Source organism: Neopelma chrysocephalum, unplaced genomic scaffold (genome assembly GCF_003984885.1).
Source record: "Neopelma chrysocephalum unplaced genomic scaffold, ASM398488v2 Primary Assembly neopelma1_23, whole genome shotgun sequence".
In the NCBI taxonomy this organism is placed as follows: Eukaryota; Metazoa; Chordata; class Aves; order Passeriformes; family Pipridae; genus Neopelma; species Neopelma chrysocephalum.
In genome coordinates this window covers 34,634,979-34,654,112 of record NW_020897691.1, presented here as the reverse complement: position 1 = coordinate 34,654,112, position 19,134 = coordinate 34,634,979, and the positions used below count along the sequence as shown (strand labels likewise).

General features: G+C 42.2%; 1 protein-coding gene and 1 long non-coding RNA gene across 4 annotated transcripts in view; one reads left to right on the top strand and one right to left on the bottom strand.

Annotated features, from left to right (window-relative positions):
- REV3L (REV3 like, DNA directed polymerase zeta catalytic subunit) overlaps positions 1–18,110 on the bottom strand; it is a 131,514-nt gene extending 113,404 nt beyond the window's left edge. The window contains exon 1 of one of the 2 annotated variants that reach the window (XM_027692926.1): positions 17,929–18,110. In XM_027692926.1, the coding sequence (XP_027548727.1) occupies positions 17,929–18,067 (139 nt within the window). In that variant the 5' untranslated portion in view covers positions 18,068–18,110. The remainder of the gene's footprint in view (positions 1–17,928) is intronic. The other variant, XM_027692916.1, reaches the window with a different exon arrangement.
- A 652-nt stretch (positions 18,111–18,762) lies between these two features.
- LOC113972264 overlaps positions 18,763–19,134 on the top strand; it is a 37,998-nt gene continuing 37,626 nt past the window's right edge. Inside the window, exon 1 of one of the 2 annotated variants that reach the window (XR_003535830.1) lies at positions 18,763–18,895. This is a non-coding gene — a long non-coding RNA (uncharacterized LOC113972264). The remainder of the gene's footprint in view (positions 18,896–19,134) is intronic. The other variant, XR_003535831.1, reaches the window with a different exon arrangement.

The following is a 19,134-nucleotide window of genomic DNA, read 5'->3' as shown; positions in this document are numbered from 1 at the left end:
GATATGGTAAGTCTTTTGATTTATCTTCCTATTATCAGGTTTTCAGGTCTTGACATATAACATTCTGTTTAGGACCTGAACTGGGGAGTTGTAGGGGAGACAAAACCTTAAATTATGACTGCATGAAAAATAGCAATCACTTAAAAATTACAGTCATAAAGAACTAAAAACTTAAACTCATACAGAAATCACAAATGAGGTTGTGGGTTGTTCTCATTCTCTTCTACAAATAAGTAACTAACCTTGACAATTATACATTAAAAAAACCCATAGGAGTCCAGTTACTCTTTCTAAATAAAAATACCTGTCGCACAGTTCTTTAAAAAAAAAAAAAAAGACAGCCAGAAAGACATTGATTTTATAGGAATCGTGTTTCTTATATACTACTGAAAAATTAAGTCTTCATGTTATGAAACCACATAAGCCAGATCATCTACTGACAAACCTCCTTGCACACAACTTATGAATTGTCCCTTGAAATTCTGATAATGTCTCAAGTGTTAAGAAACCATCTTAAAACAAAGATCTAATACATGATTTCCTACAACAGTGGCAAGTTACCAAAAAATCTGTGTGACATTTTTGACATGTTAATCCTGTTATTGTATGTGCCACTGTTCAACAGGTAGGCATCAAGAACTCTGTTAAATATTTGTCTCCCCACTGCAAAAGGTGCAAGCCATTTCTAAATAAATATTAGCTATAATCATAATAATCTACTGCATTTCTTACCCTTTTTTCACCTTTCACTTAATGGAAATTATGAGTTTTAATTTAATCCAAAATTCTTTTTGTTTCACTTTACTTTGAAAAAGATCACTCCCTTTTCATCAACCTTTTTACTAACAGTAGAAAACAGGTTTGCTTTTTTTTTAAAACACATTTTGTAACTGCTCGAGCAAATTCTAATATAAAACTCTCTTTGGAGCGAAGACTTTTGTGTATGATTAGGCCTATGCAGAAATACAACTAAGCCTCATGAGAGGTACTCTTCAGAAGCCTTTTTAAACCTAAATACTTCAACATACAGCTTGAACATACATTGAGAGACGACGTCCAGTTGCAACTGAGCTTATTTTAAAATGTGACTGAAGTTCCTGAAAGGAAAAGAAGCTTTTTACCTAACTGTGCAACTACAAAAATGGTCAGAGCAACAATTTTCACTACATATATGACCTATGCTTCATGACTTCAGAGCTAAACTTGAACTAACTCATAAAAGCAGAAACTACCTCAGGCCATATTTACTTCTGAGTTAGGGATGAGTATACACAGAAGCTATTTGCCAGAAAAACAAAGAATTCATGCAGTTGGCACCTTATCCTTAACATGGCTAGCCTCCAGTGTCAACTTGGAGATTTCCTTCTTCTAAATGCTTGCAGCTACTAGAACACAGCTTGATGAAAAAAAGCACTTTTTGCTCCTTGTAAAATATGTAATTTCTCATGGTCATGAATTTTGTTGGTCAACTGAAAACTAGTCCAAAATAGAAAAAACCCACAAACAACTCAGGTTAAAAAAAGACTGCTTCCTTACATGCAAGTAACTTGTATTCTTTTCTTTCAATTCCAATCCTAGCTTGCAAACAAGAACATAAGACAATATAAACTTTCTTTATATTATGTACTAATAAGCACGTTACATTTAACACTCAAATTAGAGACTGCTTAAAATAGCACTTTGGAAAAAACAATCATTGCAATCAGATGCTGTAAAACAGCTGCTGTACTTTGGAATATGTAATCTTTTCTTTCATGAAGTGATTTTTTTTAAGCCATTACATCGAACTATATTTAAATCTCACATTTCTTCTAAAATTGAGAGGACACCAGCGCTACAAGGAGGAAAGAAAAATCATACTTTAAAAAGTAACTGATTAGCACTCAAACAGTAATAACAACTAGGATATGATTGTTTATTCCTTGGCTGGAACACTGGAAAGAATTTTTGAAATTGCAATTAAGGTTCAGTTCACTATGACTATGAAAAGCACAACATGCCATCCCTTTTACCAGTACTGTAAGTTTCATAGAAAGAAGTAACAAAGCGACACTGAGAGATTTTGACTTGCACCAGTGACAATAGTTAGGAAATCAACAACAAAAAAACCCCAAACTGCCATCACTTTTATAGAAGTTTACTAGAAGTCATTCCTCTTGTATAGATGACACTAGCATCCTTAATCACAAATTTAATCTTTAAACTGATTTTTAAACAGTATTTTCCCAAACATTTGAATTTTCCCTAACAAACCCACACCAACAAATGAAACTTACTTCCAAGTATAATCACACGGGACTGCTCTCATACCCAATCACTCTGGTATTGACAAAGCCAGATTTAGTGGATAGCTCTCCCTATCACACATTCCTCCTCTACTCCTCTAAAAACTTGAAGAAAATAAAGGACATCAATACAACAGTTGCATAATTTTCCAAGTATTACTTAAATGTGAAAAAGAAAAAAAGTTAATAATTAGAGTCATATTTAATTTTAACATTCAAAATTTTGTTGAAAACTCTACCATAACATTTGTAACTGCTATAACAGGTTCTATTCAGTCAAAAAGACTATGGTTCTTGGAATACACTTAAATATGATTTACAGATATTGAAGAGCTGTGCTTATATTCAGAGTAGCAGAATACATCTAAGTATATTATGTCTAGTTACATTAAGGAATTACTAGTATCTGTAACAGATCAGTACACATTTAAACAAATTAAGAAACTATTTTAATATGTTTAGATGGAAAAAAATGAGATTCCTTCATGAATGCAGATGGAATGATTTTCTAATTCCCTCCCCGAGCTTTAATTTTTCCTCTTTTTTCTTCATCTTCTTCTGTAATCCTCACATAAACATGCAACCTCTAGAAGTACAGTTTTACTGTTCTGATGTACTCAAATAGCACACTTCTGCAAAGCTGTGGTGTGTGCTGTAATTCAGAACACAACCAGTAGAAAATCATCTACCTTTCTTCAGTTACTCATTACAGCATCAATATGCAGCTCACAAAACACTCTGAAGCAGTAAGTTATTTTCAGCTCTAGAACAGCCGAAACCTCAATTATGCTGTGCTAACAATGAACCCAATTACTTGAGGACAACAGATTTAGTCTACCTCCATAAAAAAAACAAAACTAAAAACACCACAAACACTCCCTAAAAGTCTCTTTAGCTCAGCAAATATGTTATCACTCCTTCCCCCTTTCTTGCCTCTTCCTAAGTGACTTTCTAGTGTAAAAGCACTAACAAATAACCACACTTGTCCACTTTTGTGCTGAAACACAAGCAAAATAAAATCAGAAGCCTTCAGAAAGCAGTATTTATGCAATGTGATGGTTACTACATCAAATTCCTGGACCAAGAAACTCTTCAATACTGCACACCATGAGACATCTTAAATCATTGACTATAGTAGAAAAAAAATGCAAGCTACTGGTTTTGGAAGATCATCAAGTTATCTGACGTACAGAGATTCAACTGTATGATTAAGCTTTACGTTTCAACTGATGGTTGCTGCAAAGCAGCTGTGAAAACAGCCAAGTTTTGTATACTCAGTTTCAAACAGTGCATGTGCTTCTCCTGACTCTTGTATACCAAATTATGTATCTTCAGACAATAAAGCACTACACTGCAATCTTAGTCACCAGGTAAACTAACTTCTTACTGAAGTTTCTCTGGCCAACTCCACTCTGATCTACTGTTATTTTTCCATCACCATTTTATCTCCACAACTTCACTGCCAAATGCATAAGCCTCAGCCTCTCATCATTAAATGTTCTGCTATCAAAATATCAAGTCCCTGGTCATTAGGGTACTAGAAGTAAAAAATGCAGCCCTCATCCCTTAAAAACTAGAATTCAAACATTCAGTGAAATTAAACAGTGTACTATGAGTCAGATGGCTACAGAAGCCAAATTATTAGTAAACTTAAAACACTACATTGCTAGTGGTTTCCATAAGAGAATGACATTCTGAAAAAGCCAAAGACTAACTTGGAAAGAACAAGATGTTGCTAAGGTTTTCTTCCAACAAATCAAGCTTACATAAAACAAGTAAGATTTTTATGAACGTAACTGAAGAACAGGACAAACAAACAGGCTACAGGAAGCCCCTTTGCACTAAAGAGATGATTGGTTGAAGAAAAGTCCTGTTTTTCATGGGTTTTGTTCTGTTTTTTAAACCTGCCACATATGCACCTAACATTATACAGGCCCATCTATCTTTCTCTGTCAGCAAAAGACACGTCTTCTTGTGCACGCATCACTGCAGGGTCAGGCTTGAAGTCTGGTTGTTTTAATTTCTTTCTTTTATTTGTTTTATTTACTTTTTCACATTCCTTAACCTAAAAATAATATAAATTTTCATCAAAGTTGTCAATACAAAGGGTGTTCACAAACTGTACAGTGCTCATGAAAATGTTCTAGTTCTCCACTATGTTCTACACCTTTTGGACTGTTTTCTTTGGACTTTTCTTTTTCTTTTGGACTGTTTGGACTTTGTTTTCTTTCTCTCTTCTCCCACTGCACAGAGCAATAAACCTCATGTAACACCTCATCTACTTCCAGCCACAAGTCTGGAGATAAGAAATTCCAGGGGATGAATCAGCCCCATGAGCCAAAGCAAGTGAAACCAAGAGGGAGCAGCCTTAGATAACTGGTCCCTGTTATTTCAACTCCAACATCAATATTTTCTGCAGTCCTGGCTATCAGCACTCTCCTTCGTCCAACCCTTGCCCCTCCCCAGCTCACCTCATATGCTCTACATATTCCTTTCCATTCCCAGTCTTCTTTCAACACATCCTACCCTCCTCCTGTTTTTCCATTCAGGAAATCACTCCTACAAAATTCCACTTCAAAATAATGACTAACAATATTGCGATGCCATCTGTTTTCATAACATATCACTCTTTCTACACCTTTCAATGCTCTGTTTATACAGAACATAATTTTCTGGAGTGAGAACTGTCTACTGTTATCTGCACACTGCCTAAAACAACTGGTTTCTGTTCTTAAGCCTTTCATCTTTAATAAAGCAGTGGTTAAAAATGACTATTTATTTCCTTGATTAGGTTTTCAACTGCTGGCATAGGAACACAGTCACCAAAACCTGACATGCTGGCACAGTCCGTAAATACTTAGCAGTACTTTGTTCTTCCCATCTATCCAAAGGTGAGGGGTTGTGTTGATGGGGGGATTTTTTATGGTTTAGGTTTTTTTGCTTCTTTTATTGTGGGTTTTTTTAATGCATCAGTCTAGAACCAGGAATCTATACTGTAAAGATACTAAATTCGTCTCTGCATGGGAATTGCAGGTTTACAAATATACAAGTATTGATGTGCATAATACACACATTCCTGAGGAACAAACAAAAACAGAATAAAGAATGACCTGAATTATCATGGCAAGTTAAATTACTTTATGTACAACATACACCACTCTTCTGAAGTAAGGAAAAAATGGAACAATTTAAAACTGTATTTCTGATACAGAACATCTTTTTAGTCACACACCAACTTATATTCAGTTATTTTACATAATTCTTATGTTTTCTGTCAGGTAAAACCATCAAAAACCAGAAAATACAGATTGTTACTTTTACATAGTCATACCATACCTGAGGTATCTACACAGAAGTTTTATAAATGCTAGAAAACAAACATTGCTGTAATCAGAAATGAGATGAGGTGTGTATACTTTCACCCCAGAGGATAGTACGTTACAAAAGGAAGGGGTACCAACAAAACACACTGGAGATGTCTAGGACAGATTTGACTGTTATACAGCAGGAAGAGAAAAGAAACTTAAGTGAGAAGAAACAGCCTTGCCATAATGGAACATGGAGACCAGTCATTCATTGTGTACTCTAGAGGTCAATACTGAGGCCAATGTTGTTCAACATCTTCACTAAAGAACTGGACATTAAACTGGTACACCCTCAGCAAGTCTGCAGATGATAAAATTTGAGGAATGTCTTATACACCAGAAGGTTGTGCTGACATTCAGCAGGAACTTGACAGGTTGAAGAAACGGAGAGGGAGAAATCTCAAGAAAGCCCTACAAGGAGAAACACAAAGTCCTCACCTGGGCAGCAGTTACTCTGTACATCACTGTGGGCTGAAGGCAGATTATCTGAAATACAACTTTGCAGGAAAGGACCAAGTGGTCTTGAATGAATGCAAGCCAGCACCATTCCTCAGCCACAAAGAAGGCCAAGAGTGTCCTGACTGGCATTAGGAAGAATAACACCAGCAGGTCAAGGGACGTGATCCTTCTCTACTCAGCACTGGTGAGATGTATCTGGAGTGCTAACTTCAGGTTCAGGTTTCCCAGTACCAGACATGGGCATACTGGAGACAGGCCATGAAGACAATTAAGGTTTGGACCATACAAGGAAAGGCTGAGTAAGCCAGGATTTTGTAGCCTCAAGAAGAGAAAGACTAGGAGCGGGAAGGACCTTAGCAATGTGTATAAATACCAGATAGGAAGCACTAGAGAAGAGTGAGTCTGACTCTCCTCAGTGGTACCCAATGAATGGACAAGAGACAATGAACACAAATCGAAATTCAAGAAACTTAAAAGAAGTTTGGTGATTTTATTTATTTGTTTGGGGGTTTTTGTTGCTGTTGGGTTTTTTCATTTTGTTTTCCCTGTTGTTTGTTTTAGTTTACTGAGAGGAGGGTCAAACACTGGAAATTACAAAGACAGACTGTGGCACTTCCATCCTTGGAGCTGGTCTAGGTGGCCCCACTTTGAGCAGGGTGCTTGGACTAACTAGACAATTTCTAGCTGTCCCTTCCAACATCAACATTAATTAACATTGAGTGAAAACACATTTCTATTGTAGGAAATAGATAAAAAGATAATCCACAGCAGAACTGGGTTGTTTTTACTGCTACTTATTTAGGTCTAACAGTAAAGATGGCTTAGTCTTAGTTCCACAAAGCTAATCTGAACAGCTCAAAAATTAGAATATTTGACACAAGGTATTTACAAAAATAGATTAATTTTATGTCAACATAAGAAACTGCCTGTAATCTCTTCTAATTACCTACAGACAGCAAAACAGGTTTCACTGCTTACAAATGTGAACATCACAAACCCATCTGCTTAATGGTTAATGGATAAAGACATACAAAAGCACGAAGAACGATTCATCTGCAATGAAAGCACTTTGTAACATTTTAGCTAGGTTGAATACATAACTTTTAAAAAGAAAATACAGAAGTTTCATATCAAGAACTCCAGAAAATAGCCTCCTCATCTGGATAATAAATATAGTAGGGGTGGCAGCAATAAAAATTTGTTCATTACTGATCTGAAGGCAGTACCTGTAAAAGTGAGGGCTGAATCAGTTTCCAATTCCCACTGCTTAATAAGATCTGTACTATGCAGAAACCCACCTAGGTAGTTTCAAACACAAAATGAAAGACTCATTATACATCTCATTATACAAAACTCGGAAAACTTGTGTTGTAAACCTCCCCTGAGGAGTAATGTCAGGTATTAAGGATTAGGTGCAACATTCCACAGCCCCTTCAATATTCACATTGATGTTCATATTGCACCTAAAATAGGACATGCAGCTTTTCTGTAGTAAACACTGGTTTAGTCAGAAATAGCACAGAGGCACAACTTGAATGTAAAGGCAGGTATGCTCCTACGGTTTCTGTAATTTTTAGGAAAAGAACATGTCACTGAGGGACAAACACAACTTAGCAATGGTTTCTGTAGTCAATATTTTTTCTTTTCTTCTTCTTTCCAAATCTAAATCAGTTTTCACTAACACCACAAAACCTTCCAGTACTTTTTACAGCTATAGGGTAATCAGCTTAAAGACAGCTACTTGGCAACCTTTCCGCACCATTTGGATGGAACTGTGTTTACCCGGACAAACAAACAGGCTGTACAGAGCACCTGGATACTCACTGATCATAGAATCAACTGGGTTGGAAAAGACCTCCAAGATCATCAAGTTCAACCCTTCATACAACACCACTGTGGTTACCAGATCATGGCACTAAGTGCCACATCCAGTCTCATCTTAAAAACCTCCAGGGAAGATGAATCCACCACCTCCCTGGGCAGCCCATTCCAATGTCTGATTACTCTCGCTGTAAAAAATTTTTTCCTAATATCCAACCTAAACCTCCCCCGTGCCCTCTTGTCCTACTGTTGGTTGCCTGGGAGAAGAGACCAACCCCCACCTGGCTACAACCTCCTTTCAGGGAGCTGTAGAGAGTGATGAGGTCTCCCCTGAGCCGCCTCTTCTCCAGGCTAAACAACCCCAGCTCCCTCAGCCTCTCCTCATAGGACTTGTGCTCAAACCCCTTCCCCAGCCTCACTGTTCTTTTCTGGACCTGCTCCAGCACCTCAATATCCTTCCTGAACTGAGGGGCCCACAACTGGACACAGTACTCCAGGTGTGGCCTCACCAGCTCTGAGTACACTTCCCTGGACCTGTTGGCCACACTGTTCCTGATCCAGGCCAGGATGCCATTGGCCTTCTTGGCCACCTGGGTACACTGCTGCCTCATGTTCAGCTTCCTGTCAATTCAAACTCCAGGTCCCTTTTTGCCTGGCTGCTCTCCAGACACTCTGTCCCCAGCCTGTAGGGCTGCAGGGGGTTGTTGTGGCCAAAGTGCAGGACCTGGCACTTGGCCTTGTTGAACCTCATCCCGTTGGAATCAGACCATCTCTCCAGCTTGTCCGGCTCCCTCTGCAGAGCCCTCCTGCCTTCCAGTAGATCAACCAGCCCCCCCAACTTGGTGTCATCTGCAAATTTGCTAATGGTACACTTGATCCTCTCCTCCAGATCATCAATAAAGATATTAAACAGAACTGGGCCCAACACTGATCCCTGGGGGACACCACTAGTGACCAACTGGACGCAGCACCGTTCACCACCACTCTCTGGGCCTAGCCCTCCAGCCAGTTCCTAAACCGGCACAGAGTGTCCCTGTCCAAGCTGTGGGCTACCAGCTTTTTCAGGAGAATGCTATGGGAGATGGTGTCAAAGGCTTTGCTGAAGTCCAGGTAGACACATCCACAGCCTTCCCCTCATCCACTAGGTGGGTCACCTGATCATAAAAGGAGATCAGGATGGTCAGACAGGACCTCCTCTTCCTAAACCCGTGCTGGCTGGGTCTGATCCTTTGTCCATCCTGTAGCTGTTGTGTGATTGCATTTAGGATGATGTGCTCCATAACCTTGCCAAGATTACAAGAGTAATCTCAGTAATCAGAGAAGAGTTGAGGATGGAAGGGACCTCTGGAGGTCACCTGGACCAAAATGCCTGCCCAAGCAGGGCCACCTACAGCTGGTTACGCAGGACCACATCCAGACTTTTTTGAATGTCTCCAAGGATGATGGCTCCACAGCCTGAGAAGGCATGCACATATACACCAAGGTAACATAACACGAACTCAAACGTGCAGTCAACATGACAGACTGCACATATATGAGTCAGAGAAGTTATCTGAAATGGCCATTCTGATCACAGAAAGACTGGAACATACAGACATCAAATGGTTCCCTAAAAAGCCATATGGCTCAGCCCAGCCAGCAAGTGCGAAGATTTATTTAAATGCCCTGCCAAAAACCCCACAAAGTTCTATATACCTAATAACTTCTCTGTAATAAAGAGCAGCTCTTGAAAGAAAAGAACCTCAACAGACATGCATGAATGAAGCCTATGCAAGCAGTGACATTTCAGACAGTCCCTATATCTAGTACAAACTTTTCTGGTATTTGTTTAGGTTCTTGTATATTTTGGGCTCTGTTCTCAGTCTTAACTGCATCTTGACAGAAAAATACTGCCTGTTTGCAAGTTCCTATATTTGATTATTCCACTGCATTCTTAAAAATTATTCGTTTTACCAGAATACATATAGATATTGTGAATAACAGTGCAATTACAGCCTAATTATAAGTATTTCATGGCAAGTCTTTGCAACCAGTCCCTGGACCTTGTTAACCAAACCTAGGCCTTAATGTTATAATTGCTACCACAACTATAGCTTTGGTCAACATACAAAAGAACATTATTTTACTGTTTACATTAATTTATTACTGGGCAAGGTAGTAGCACAGAAATAACACTGCTTGTAGACAGTAGCTTCTTCATTGTACTATCAGTTCTGCCACTTTTGTGATGTGGGACCCTAAGTAAATTCATTCTTTTCTTTACACACATATACCTTGCTGTCTGTCAAGAACATATTCTTGAAATGTGAGATAACAATTCAATATGGTGAACCAAATTTCCTGACAGAATAAATGTGATATAGAGGAGACATACATAGGAACTTAAAAAACATACATAATTGTAACACACAAGACAGTGCATATGACATGGCAGACAGAGAGGAAGAAGTAAAGAAGGAAGTTCAGCAGTTGTTACCTCAACATCCAGTGATTACAGGTGAGATTGAGATGCTGGCTTTGCAACAGCTGGAGATACAGAGTGCTTAATTAAAAACAAAAAAGAAAATTTTGACTGCCAGTTATCCTGCAATTTTGATCAGCAGATCTCCTGTAACATGAGGCTGAATCTCCAGTGACCCTGTCCAATCATTATAAAATATTTTAGCTGCTTCATCTGTGAGACAGAACATAAACTATAAATCTTTTAGTATCAGTGTTCATACTGCCTCTTTCCAAATGGTTATATGTTCATTGTCATCATCATCCTTCTCAGAGTCCACTGCACACAGAGGTCAATCAAGACAACCAAGGGTAAAGGACAAAACCAGGACAATGACAACAGTTAGCAGAACAGGGTATTATTAAGTGATCAGTACTGGAACTCTGAAACGAGAAACTGAGAAGAAATGGATAGCATGGTATTACTACACCTGTTTCCTTCTTTCAGATATTTATCTTGTCTACTCAGACTGCAAAAATTACTAAGCAGGAGCTGTTTCTCAATGAGTGTTTACACATCGCCTAGTCCTGCCAACCTCAGTTGTGATATGCATGTGCTACTCTGGTAAAAATAAGAGAGACAACTATTTTCAGACCAGTGTGCTATTTTGAGGAGTGTTCATTTTACACGCTGAAAAAGAAGATATTTCAACAAGCAGCCAAAAAGCACCCTTAAGAAGTATGTAACAGAACTGGAAGTTGTGGTGGAGATAGATAAGCTCCTAGTCTACTTCCAGGGCCACTGATCATAAAAGTCAATTCCAGATTCAATTCAGATGCAGCTACTTTGTGAAACACTTTGAAGTCAGCAGCTGATTGAGTTTTAAGCACATAGGGTCAGTTATGCATGTATTTTTTTTACTGAATTACAAAAGCACAAATATATTCATGACGTGACCAAAAGGTACTCTACAGTAGCAAGCAGAATATTGGTTATGAACCCAATATCTGGATTCTACCTAGAATAACGATTTTGTCACAGTATTTTAAGGTTTATTTAAGAAACGGAATTTTAGCAAGTTGTATATATAGGAGTATGAAATTGGCTACTTAACAAGTTTCATGCCAGTGGAGCAGAATCTCAGTTTATGCAGGCAGCCTCTCATTGCTCAAACAAGTCAGCAGGCAATCTATACAAAGTATAGAACAAATGCCTCTAAAAAAAAAAAACAAAACCCAAACCAGAAGATTCTTAGAAAAAAACCAATCAAACACAACAATCCCATGAAAAAGAAAGAAACAAACAAAACACCACTAAAAAACCAACAGAACAACCAAAACCAAAAACCTAGAAAACACATCCTTTTAAGAACCAGGTAAGAACAAGCTAAGTATCTCAAATCACATCGTTGACAGAACTCAAACATTAAAACCAATCTCAGAATAAACACATTATTTCAAATTACTCAAACCTACTGGAGCCCTGTTCACATCTCACAGAAGCTACAAACCTCTGAAGTGAAAAAAATGGACATGAGACAATTTTTCGATTCTTCAGAAGTATAAGAAGCCTGTCTGTGCAAGATGCAGAAATGGTATGATGGAAGTGAAGCTACACTGTACAACACAAAAAAATCTTCTAGGCCATGCTGCAGCCCACAGAATAACCCCCTTAGCAAGAGTTGTATGCCGATATATTTTGGGAAAGGGTGTGAAAAGGGAAAGCAGAGGCATAAGCCTCACCACAATGGCTATATTCTATTTTGCATCCTCTCACAGTGGAGCCACAGAAGAAACTGAAAGAGTATTAGCAAGTAGTACACACTTCTGGGGAATGGAATATGGGAAGTAGCAGCAACTGGAATGATGTTTGACTGTGAACATTGGGATAACAAACTAAGGAGGCTGCAGGAATGACCATTGTGGGGCACGGTGTCTGAAATGGTAGCAAAAATGGGGAGAGAAAAAAGTTAATCATGAGCTCAGCGAGATCCTGCAATGAGCTAGTCCTTCTCAAATGAGCAACAACAGAAGACAGAAAGACAGACACTGGGATTGGACTAGATATAGAGCCTAGCCAGGTCAGTGAAGGGGGAAAAGGGAGAGGGAAGAACAGAAGAAAGAACATAAGCAGGCCCCTTCACTGAGTCATACCAGAGCTACTGCTGCTGGAAGGGAGCCAGATCTGAGCTGGAGCATTTGCCTCTGCTTTTTTTTCCCCCGCTCTCAGAAAACCAAGGTGAAGTCACCAAACTTAAATGTCTACATGAAATACATTCAGATTTTACTGACTGTGAGCCCCTACTCCAAATTACATTTAGCCTCAGAAAAACTAATCAAAAGCATGCAAGAGCAACTTAAAAACATCCTCTTCTTTGGCTGAGTTTTTGTGCTGCCCTGAAATAAGATTCTTTCTTGGATCAGTGATTTCATAATGTAAAATACAAAACCTTTCCAAACAAGACAAATACATAAAGTTGAGGACAGCAGAGCTCTATTACTCCTCAACCTACACATTGCTTTTTCGTAAGTAAATTGCTAATCTACGTTCTCCAAAGGCCCTCCTGTTAACTGAACACACATTTCTCAGCCTAACACTCTTCAAAAGCAATTTTAACATGTCCACCTATTTCTATAAAATTTATCACATGTCAGCCTTAAATCAAATTCAGATAAAAATTACCTTTTTTTTAATATTTCAACTGTTTGACAATACTCATGATCACACATCAATAGGTATCTCATATGTGGTTTATGAGCACTCAGTCTTGTTAAGCAAAGGAATAATTTAGCAACCTCAGCTTCTTGTTAATGTCTCTCCTAAAATGACATCTAGTCTCACCCTGATTTTTTTATGGATGGATTTACAGCTTGGTTCTGTCTTCTTGCAGTTGAATAAGCACCTGACAGAAACACCCAACTGAGCATTCACATATATATATTCTGAAGTGGTCAGCGAAATCTTGAGGACAGACTCCAAGCGCTTGAAATGGCCACAAGCTAGCAAGAAAGAAATCAATGCTTTGATACCTCCATACACCACAGGACATCTCATAGTAAACAAATCTTCATAGTACAAGCTAAATGGAAGCAACATGGGATAGTGCTCTCCTTCTGAGGTCATCTAAATTTAATATAAAATTAGAAGGAGGCTTAGGGTGACTTATAAAGCTTGATTAACAAACGGGGAATTAAATTCCATATACTTTTTTCAGAGGAATAAAAATAATACAGCCGTGGCATCCGGTCACTAATGGGGTTCCCCAGGACTCCATCCTTAGCCCAGTTCTCTTCAACACGTTTATTAATGACTTGGACGCAGGACTTGAGGGAACACTAAGTAAGTTTGTAACTACACTAAATTGGGAGGAGTTACCAACTCCCTAGAGGGCAGAGAGGCCCTGCACAGAGATCTCAACGAATTAGAGGATTGGGTAATCACCAACTATATGAAGTTTAACAAAGGAAAGCGCCAGATTCTGCACCTGGGATGGGGCAACCCTGGTCGCTGGAGCACAGCGCCGCGGAAAGGGACCTGGGGGTCCTGGACAATGGCCAGTTGAATATGAGTCAGCAGTGCCCTGGCAGCCAGGAGGGCCAACTGTGTCCTGGGGAGCATCAGGCAAAGCATCGCCAGCTGGTCAAGGGGGGGGATTGTCCCACTCTGCTCTGCACTGGTGTGGCCTCGAGGACTGTGTGCAATTTTGGTCACCGCAATATAAGAAAGACATTAAGCTGATGGAGAGTGTCCAAAGGAGGGCCACAGGGAGTGGCTGAAGTCATTTGGCCTGTTCAACCTGGAGAAGAGGAAACTGAGGGGAGACCTCATCGCAGTCGACAACATCCTCGCAAGGGAGGAGCAGGTACCAATCTCTTCACTCTCACGACCAGTAACAGGACTTGAGGAAACGGTGTGAAGCTGAGTTGGGGGAGGTTTTATGTTAGATATCAGGAACAGGTTTTTCACCCAGAGGGTGGCTGAGCACTGGAAGAGGCTCTGCAGGGAAGAGGTCATGGCACCAACCCTGACAGAGTTCAAGAAGCATTTGGACAATATTCTCAGGCACATGGTGTGACTCTTGGGGTGTCCAGTGCAGGGCCAGGAATTGAACTCAATGATCCTGAAGGGTCCATTCCAACTCAGCATATTCTATGATGAAGACCTATGGAATAACCTCACCCAAACAAAACTATTAACATACAAGACTTTTATGATTACAGGTATGTCTTACCTTAAATATATCTGTTTTGAAGCTATAAATTAAGGTACTTATGTGGTTGCAAGAATCTCAACAAGACTAAGATTAGGAACACGAATGACAATTCAAGAATTGCCAATTCAACAAACAACAATATGTTAACAGAAAAATAAATTTGCGTTACGATTTCACTCTAAACAACAGGCCTTGCTATGTTTCAAAGGGTTTTTTCTATTTTTACAAAAAGCACTTACAAAAATTGCTAGCTAGTAGACAATACTGCCTGAGAAGATAATGAAACTTTGTTTCATAGCATTACCCAGTGAATTAAAACCTATTGTTTTTAAATATAAGCTGCAATATTATGAGGCTCCTTTGGAGATACAACTACTACTGTATCAAATAATATTGACGATTCTACATAATAAAACATGAATTCAACACTGCTTTCATTGTATTACCATCATGGCAGTGTTGCAGCATTTCTGAAATTACACTTTTGTCCAAGTCACTATGTCAACAGACATGCCAGTCTGCTTAAAGCACCAAACAGCTAAAATGGAATGAAACAGCTCAACCAGCTAAGATACACTCAAATATAAATTCCAGTAATGTTTCACTTCACCTTTTGCTATTGTAATCAGAATTTTACTGTTTTTATTTCACAGATTAATATAATATAGTAAGCCGATCTTTGGGTTTAAACAAAATTTTGATTCCTTGCCTTTCAAGCTCTTATTACGCAAAGATGTAGGACATCAAGAGATGATTCGCAGTCTTGCCAAATATAATGAGATTTCTTCCTCAAAAGACATAAAGAAGTTGTTAAATATTATTGCCAACACAGTCTAAGAGTTGATCCTTCCATTATTTTTAACTGAAAGTCTGTTTTTTATCTCCCCCAATCACAAACCCCTTGAATTTTATACCAGTAAACTTTTAGAAATTAATTGTTGGGTTCTGGATTACATAAAAGCCCTCAAAGGTCAGAACACCGGCAACCCTTGTCATTCATATACCTCACGAAGCGCAGTACCTCCAGAAGATGGGGCAGGAAGCACAGGTGGGTGCCTTCAGGACCACTGTCCATAGCTGACAGTAGACACAAGGATAAAGGGTTGCCAGACGTTTGACTTTCCGAACATCTGCACAAGCCACTGCCACATACCAATCAAACCCCCTTCACTCAGCAGGTGAAATTTGGAGTCTGTTCTGAACCTGACTCCCAATTAACTACACAGCTTGGGCACACAGCTATAAACACACTAAGATTCGTGCAGGGTTAATCATGCCGGAGGTGAAGCAGCCTATACAGGCATAATGGGTTGCTGCCATGGAGGCAGCAAGGCAACTGAGCACCTTTCCTGCAGTTAATATACACATGTTAAACCCAATGAAAAAGGGTTATCCCTACCCAGACCAAACCAAGCGGAGACAAGCATCGCACTGCCTCTGTAAGCCAAAGAATACAGAAACCCTACTGTCTCGGACAGTATACTAGAAGTTGTTTTTACTACTTCTTTTTCTGGAAGACAATGACAATGTAGGTGTAAATGATTATACTTCATTTCACTTTGTATTTCAACTCTCAAGAAATAACCTGAGAATCATTGCCAGAGTACTTCTGACGATGTCTGCCTAGGTTCAACACCTTTGAAGAGATAGAATTACATTTGTCTCCTTCTTGAAAAAAACCCAAACAACAGTGCAGCAATGCAAACATTACTAAAGGTACAGAACAGAAAAAAAAAGCCATTACACAAAGTTTAAAAAGGAAATAAACAGAAGATAGACAAGTCACGCTGCCTTTGCAGACACTAATGAATTGTCTTCTCTAACAAAACAAATTAGAAACACTCCTATTATGCAAATTAATATTAAAGTTTATGGTTAGGGAAGCCAGGGATTTCCTACTGTATTCCTAATAGCTGGACAACTAAACTACTTCACTGTTTACTTTATGATGCCGCATTCATGATATGGCATAGCCTAAACATTTTCTTAAAACAAAATAAGCCTTAATGAGTTAACCACACGCATGCAGAGAAATCCTGCTACCTGCCAACAACCTCAGGCTCTGCATTTTTTAATAATGAAATAGTTACTCGTGTCATTACATAAATATTATTACATAATATCTCCTTTGTATGCAGAATTAGAGCTACAATAACATAGGTCCCACTATTTCAATACTCTATCTATTAATCCCATTCATCCATTTAATAATTTGGAGCTGTAGTTGCATCAGAGCACAACAGCTTTAATGTCTCACATTCCTGTGTGCCTAAACAGAGAACAGAGAGGTAATTCTGAGTTAAAAAACAAACAAAACAAAACAAGCCATCAAGAAATACAACAAAAAAGTCTGCTCTACTATAATAACTGAGTGAAGGGAGACACCTCTGCTGTGCCTTTTTATTACGTGCTTTTTGTCTTGCCTAACATTTAATGTATATACCAATGTACAATTTTCAACATACAAGTCAATAAAATATGCAGAAATTCCCGAATTCCCAAGGTCAGCATTACACAACAGTAAGTGTAAAGGGATCACAAGCAACAGTGCTTAATATGCCTAATATCTCAAACAACATGTTGGGGTTTTATTCCCCACTTAATATTTAACCTATGGGTAAACTACAATACATATCAAATTAATTTTCTTAAGTATTAAATGTTAGATTTTTTTTCTGAAAACGTTTTTGTATTGGTCAAAAACACATTTGAGACGTGGGACGACCCATAAGGCCACGGAGAAGAGGCAGCGAAGAAGCGGCATGTGACACTCGGGAGTCCCGGGGGGCAACATGTGGCCGGCGCTCAGGACGCCCCTTCCTGCAGTGCCGCACCGGTGCCCCCGGCCGTGCTCGATCTGCGCCGCCACACGAGCTCCACTTCCCAAGTGCCGCACAAGTCCCACTTGTGGCCGCGCTCAGTGGTTCCCCCTCGCCCGCTCGCTCTCCCGCGGTAACACCTCCCGGGCAGGGCAGGAGAGCGGCGTGCGGGCCCCGGGGGCGAGGGCGGCACCGACCGCCCCGGTGTTTGCACAGCTGCTCCGCTCTCCCGGGGCAGCCCCGCACAAAGCCCCGGCGGACCCGCAGCCCCCGCCGCCACCGGGCGGGCGCGGCGCGAAACCCGGGGCAGGTCCCCTCTGCTCCCAGTTCCCCCTGGCAGGTGAGACGCCGCAGCGGCGGCGGGCGCGGAGGGGGGGGGGCGCGACCCAGCCACAAAGAGCGGGAGCCGCCGCTGCCTCCGCCGCGGGGTGGGCGGCGGCGCGGCCAGCGCCGGCACGACCCGCGGCGCTGCAGCGGGGGGACGTCCCCACCCGTCGGTGGCGGCGGCGGGGGGGTCACCCCTTACCTGCAGGGGTGGCGCCGAAGACTCTCACGACAGGCACTCGCCTGGCCGGGGCCTCTCGGAAGCTGGACTGGCAGGGGTCCAGGCCGGGCAGCGGGCTGCCCATGTAGTAGTCGGCAGTCACGATCCGCACTGAGAACATGTTTGTTCGCCGCCGCCGAGGCACCGCCACAGCACCGAGCGAGCGAGCGCGGAGCGACAGCGGAGCCGGCACGGCCCCCCCCGCCCGCCGCCGCAGCCGCAGCGAACGCGCGCGCGCGCGCGCACCCCTCCGCGCCTGCCTCTCCTCGCCTGCCCGCCTGCCGGAGCGCGCGCGCGCGCGCACGCCCCGCGAGAGCGCGCACAGCCCCGCACGCGCCTTCTCTGTCCGTGCCTCTGCTCCCCCCACCCCCCCACCCGCCGCTTAGTGCCGCCGCTGCCGCTCCGGGCGCGTGCGCGGCGGCGCGCCCCGCGCGCGCTCCTACAGCCCGTGCAGCCGCGCGCGCCTCAGGGGCAGCGCGCGCTCGTCCCCCCCGGACGCCCCGGCGGCGGCGGCGCCCCGGCCCCGGGCGGCAGCTGCTGTTGCCATGATGATGTCGTCACGGACGCAACCATTGCGGGAACTCAATGGGGGGGCGGGGTGGATGGGCCGTGTGTTGTGGCGGGTGGCGCAACGAGCGAGGGAGGTGTTACTCACTCCCCGATACAGACATACGCCCCCCCTCCCCTAGTCTTTCGTGTGGGCTCGGCAGGCGGGGCGCGAGCGTGCGTGGGAGCAGGGGGGGAAATCTTTCCAATGCTACCCCCCCCTTCCCCCCGTGGCAGAATAGGGAGGGAGGGCGGACCTCGGTGATTCGGCGATCGGCCGCGCGGGCTGGGGGCGAGGCTGCGGAATCCCGAGCCGCGGATGGCGCGTCGGGGCGGGGGAGGCAGCGCTGCCGGGACACGACGGGGTTAAGCTGGGTCGGCCGCCATTTTGGATGGCGGGGAGGTGAGTCTCCGCACGCCGCAGGGGCCAACAACACACACACACACAAAGTCAACCTAAAAAATGGGGGGGGAGGAGAGAAACGCGATCACCTCCCGGGACGGCGGAGGGGGCGGGGGGGGTGGGGGTGGAACGGAGCAACAGCGCTCCCGCGGCCGCCCGCGCCCCCTCGGGCTGTGCCTGTCCCCGCGCGCGGCTCACGGGGGGCGGGGCCGGCGCCATGGAGGGGCCGTGGCGATTGG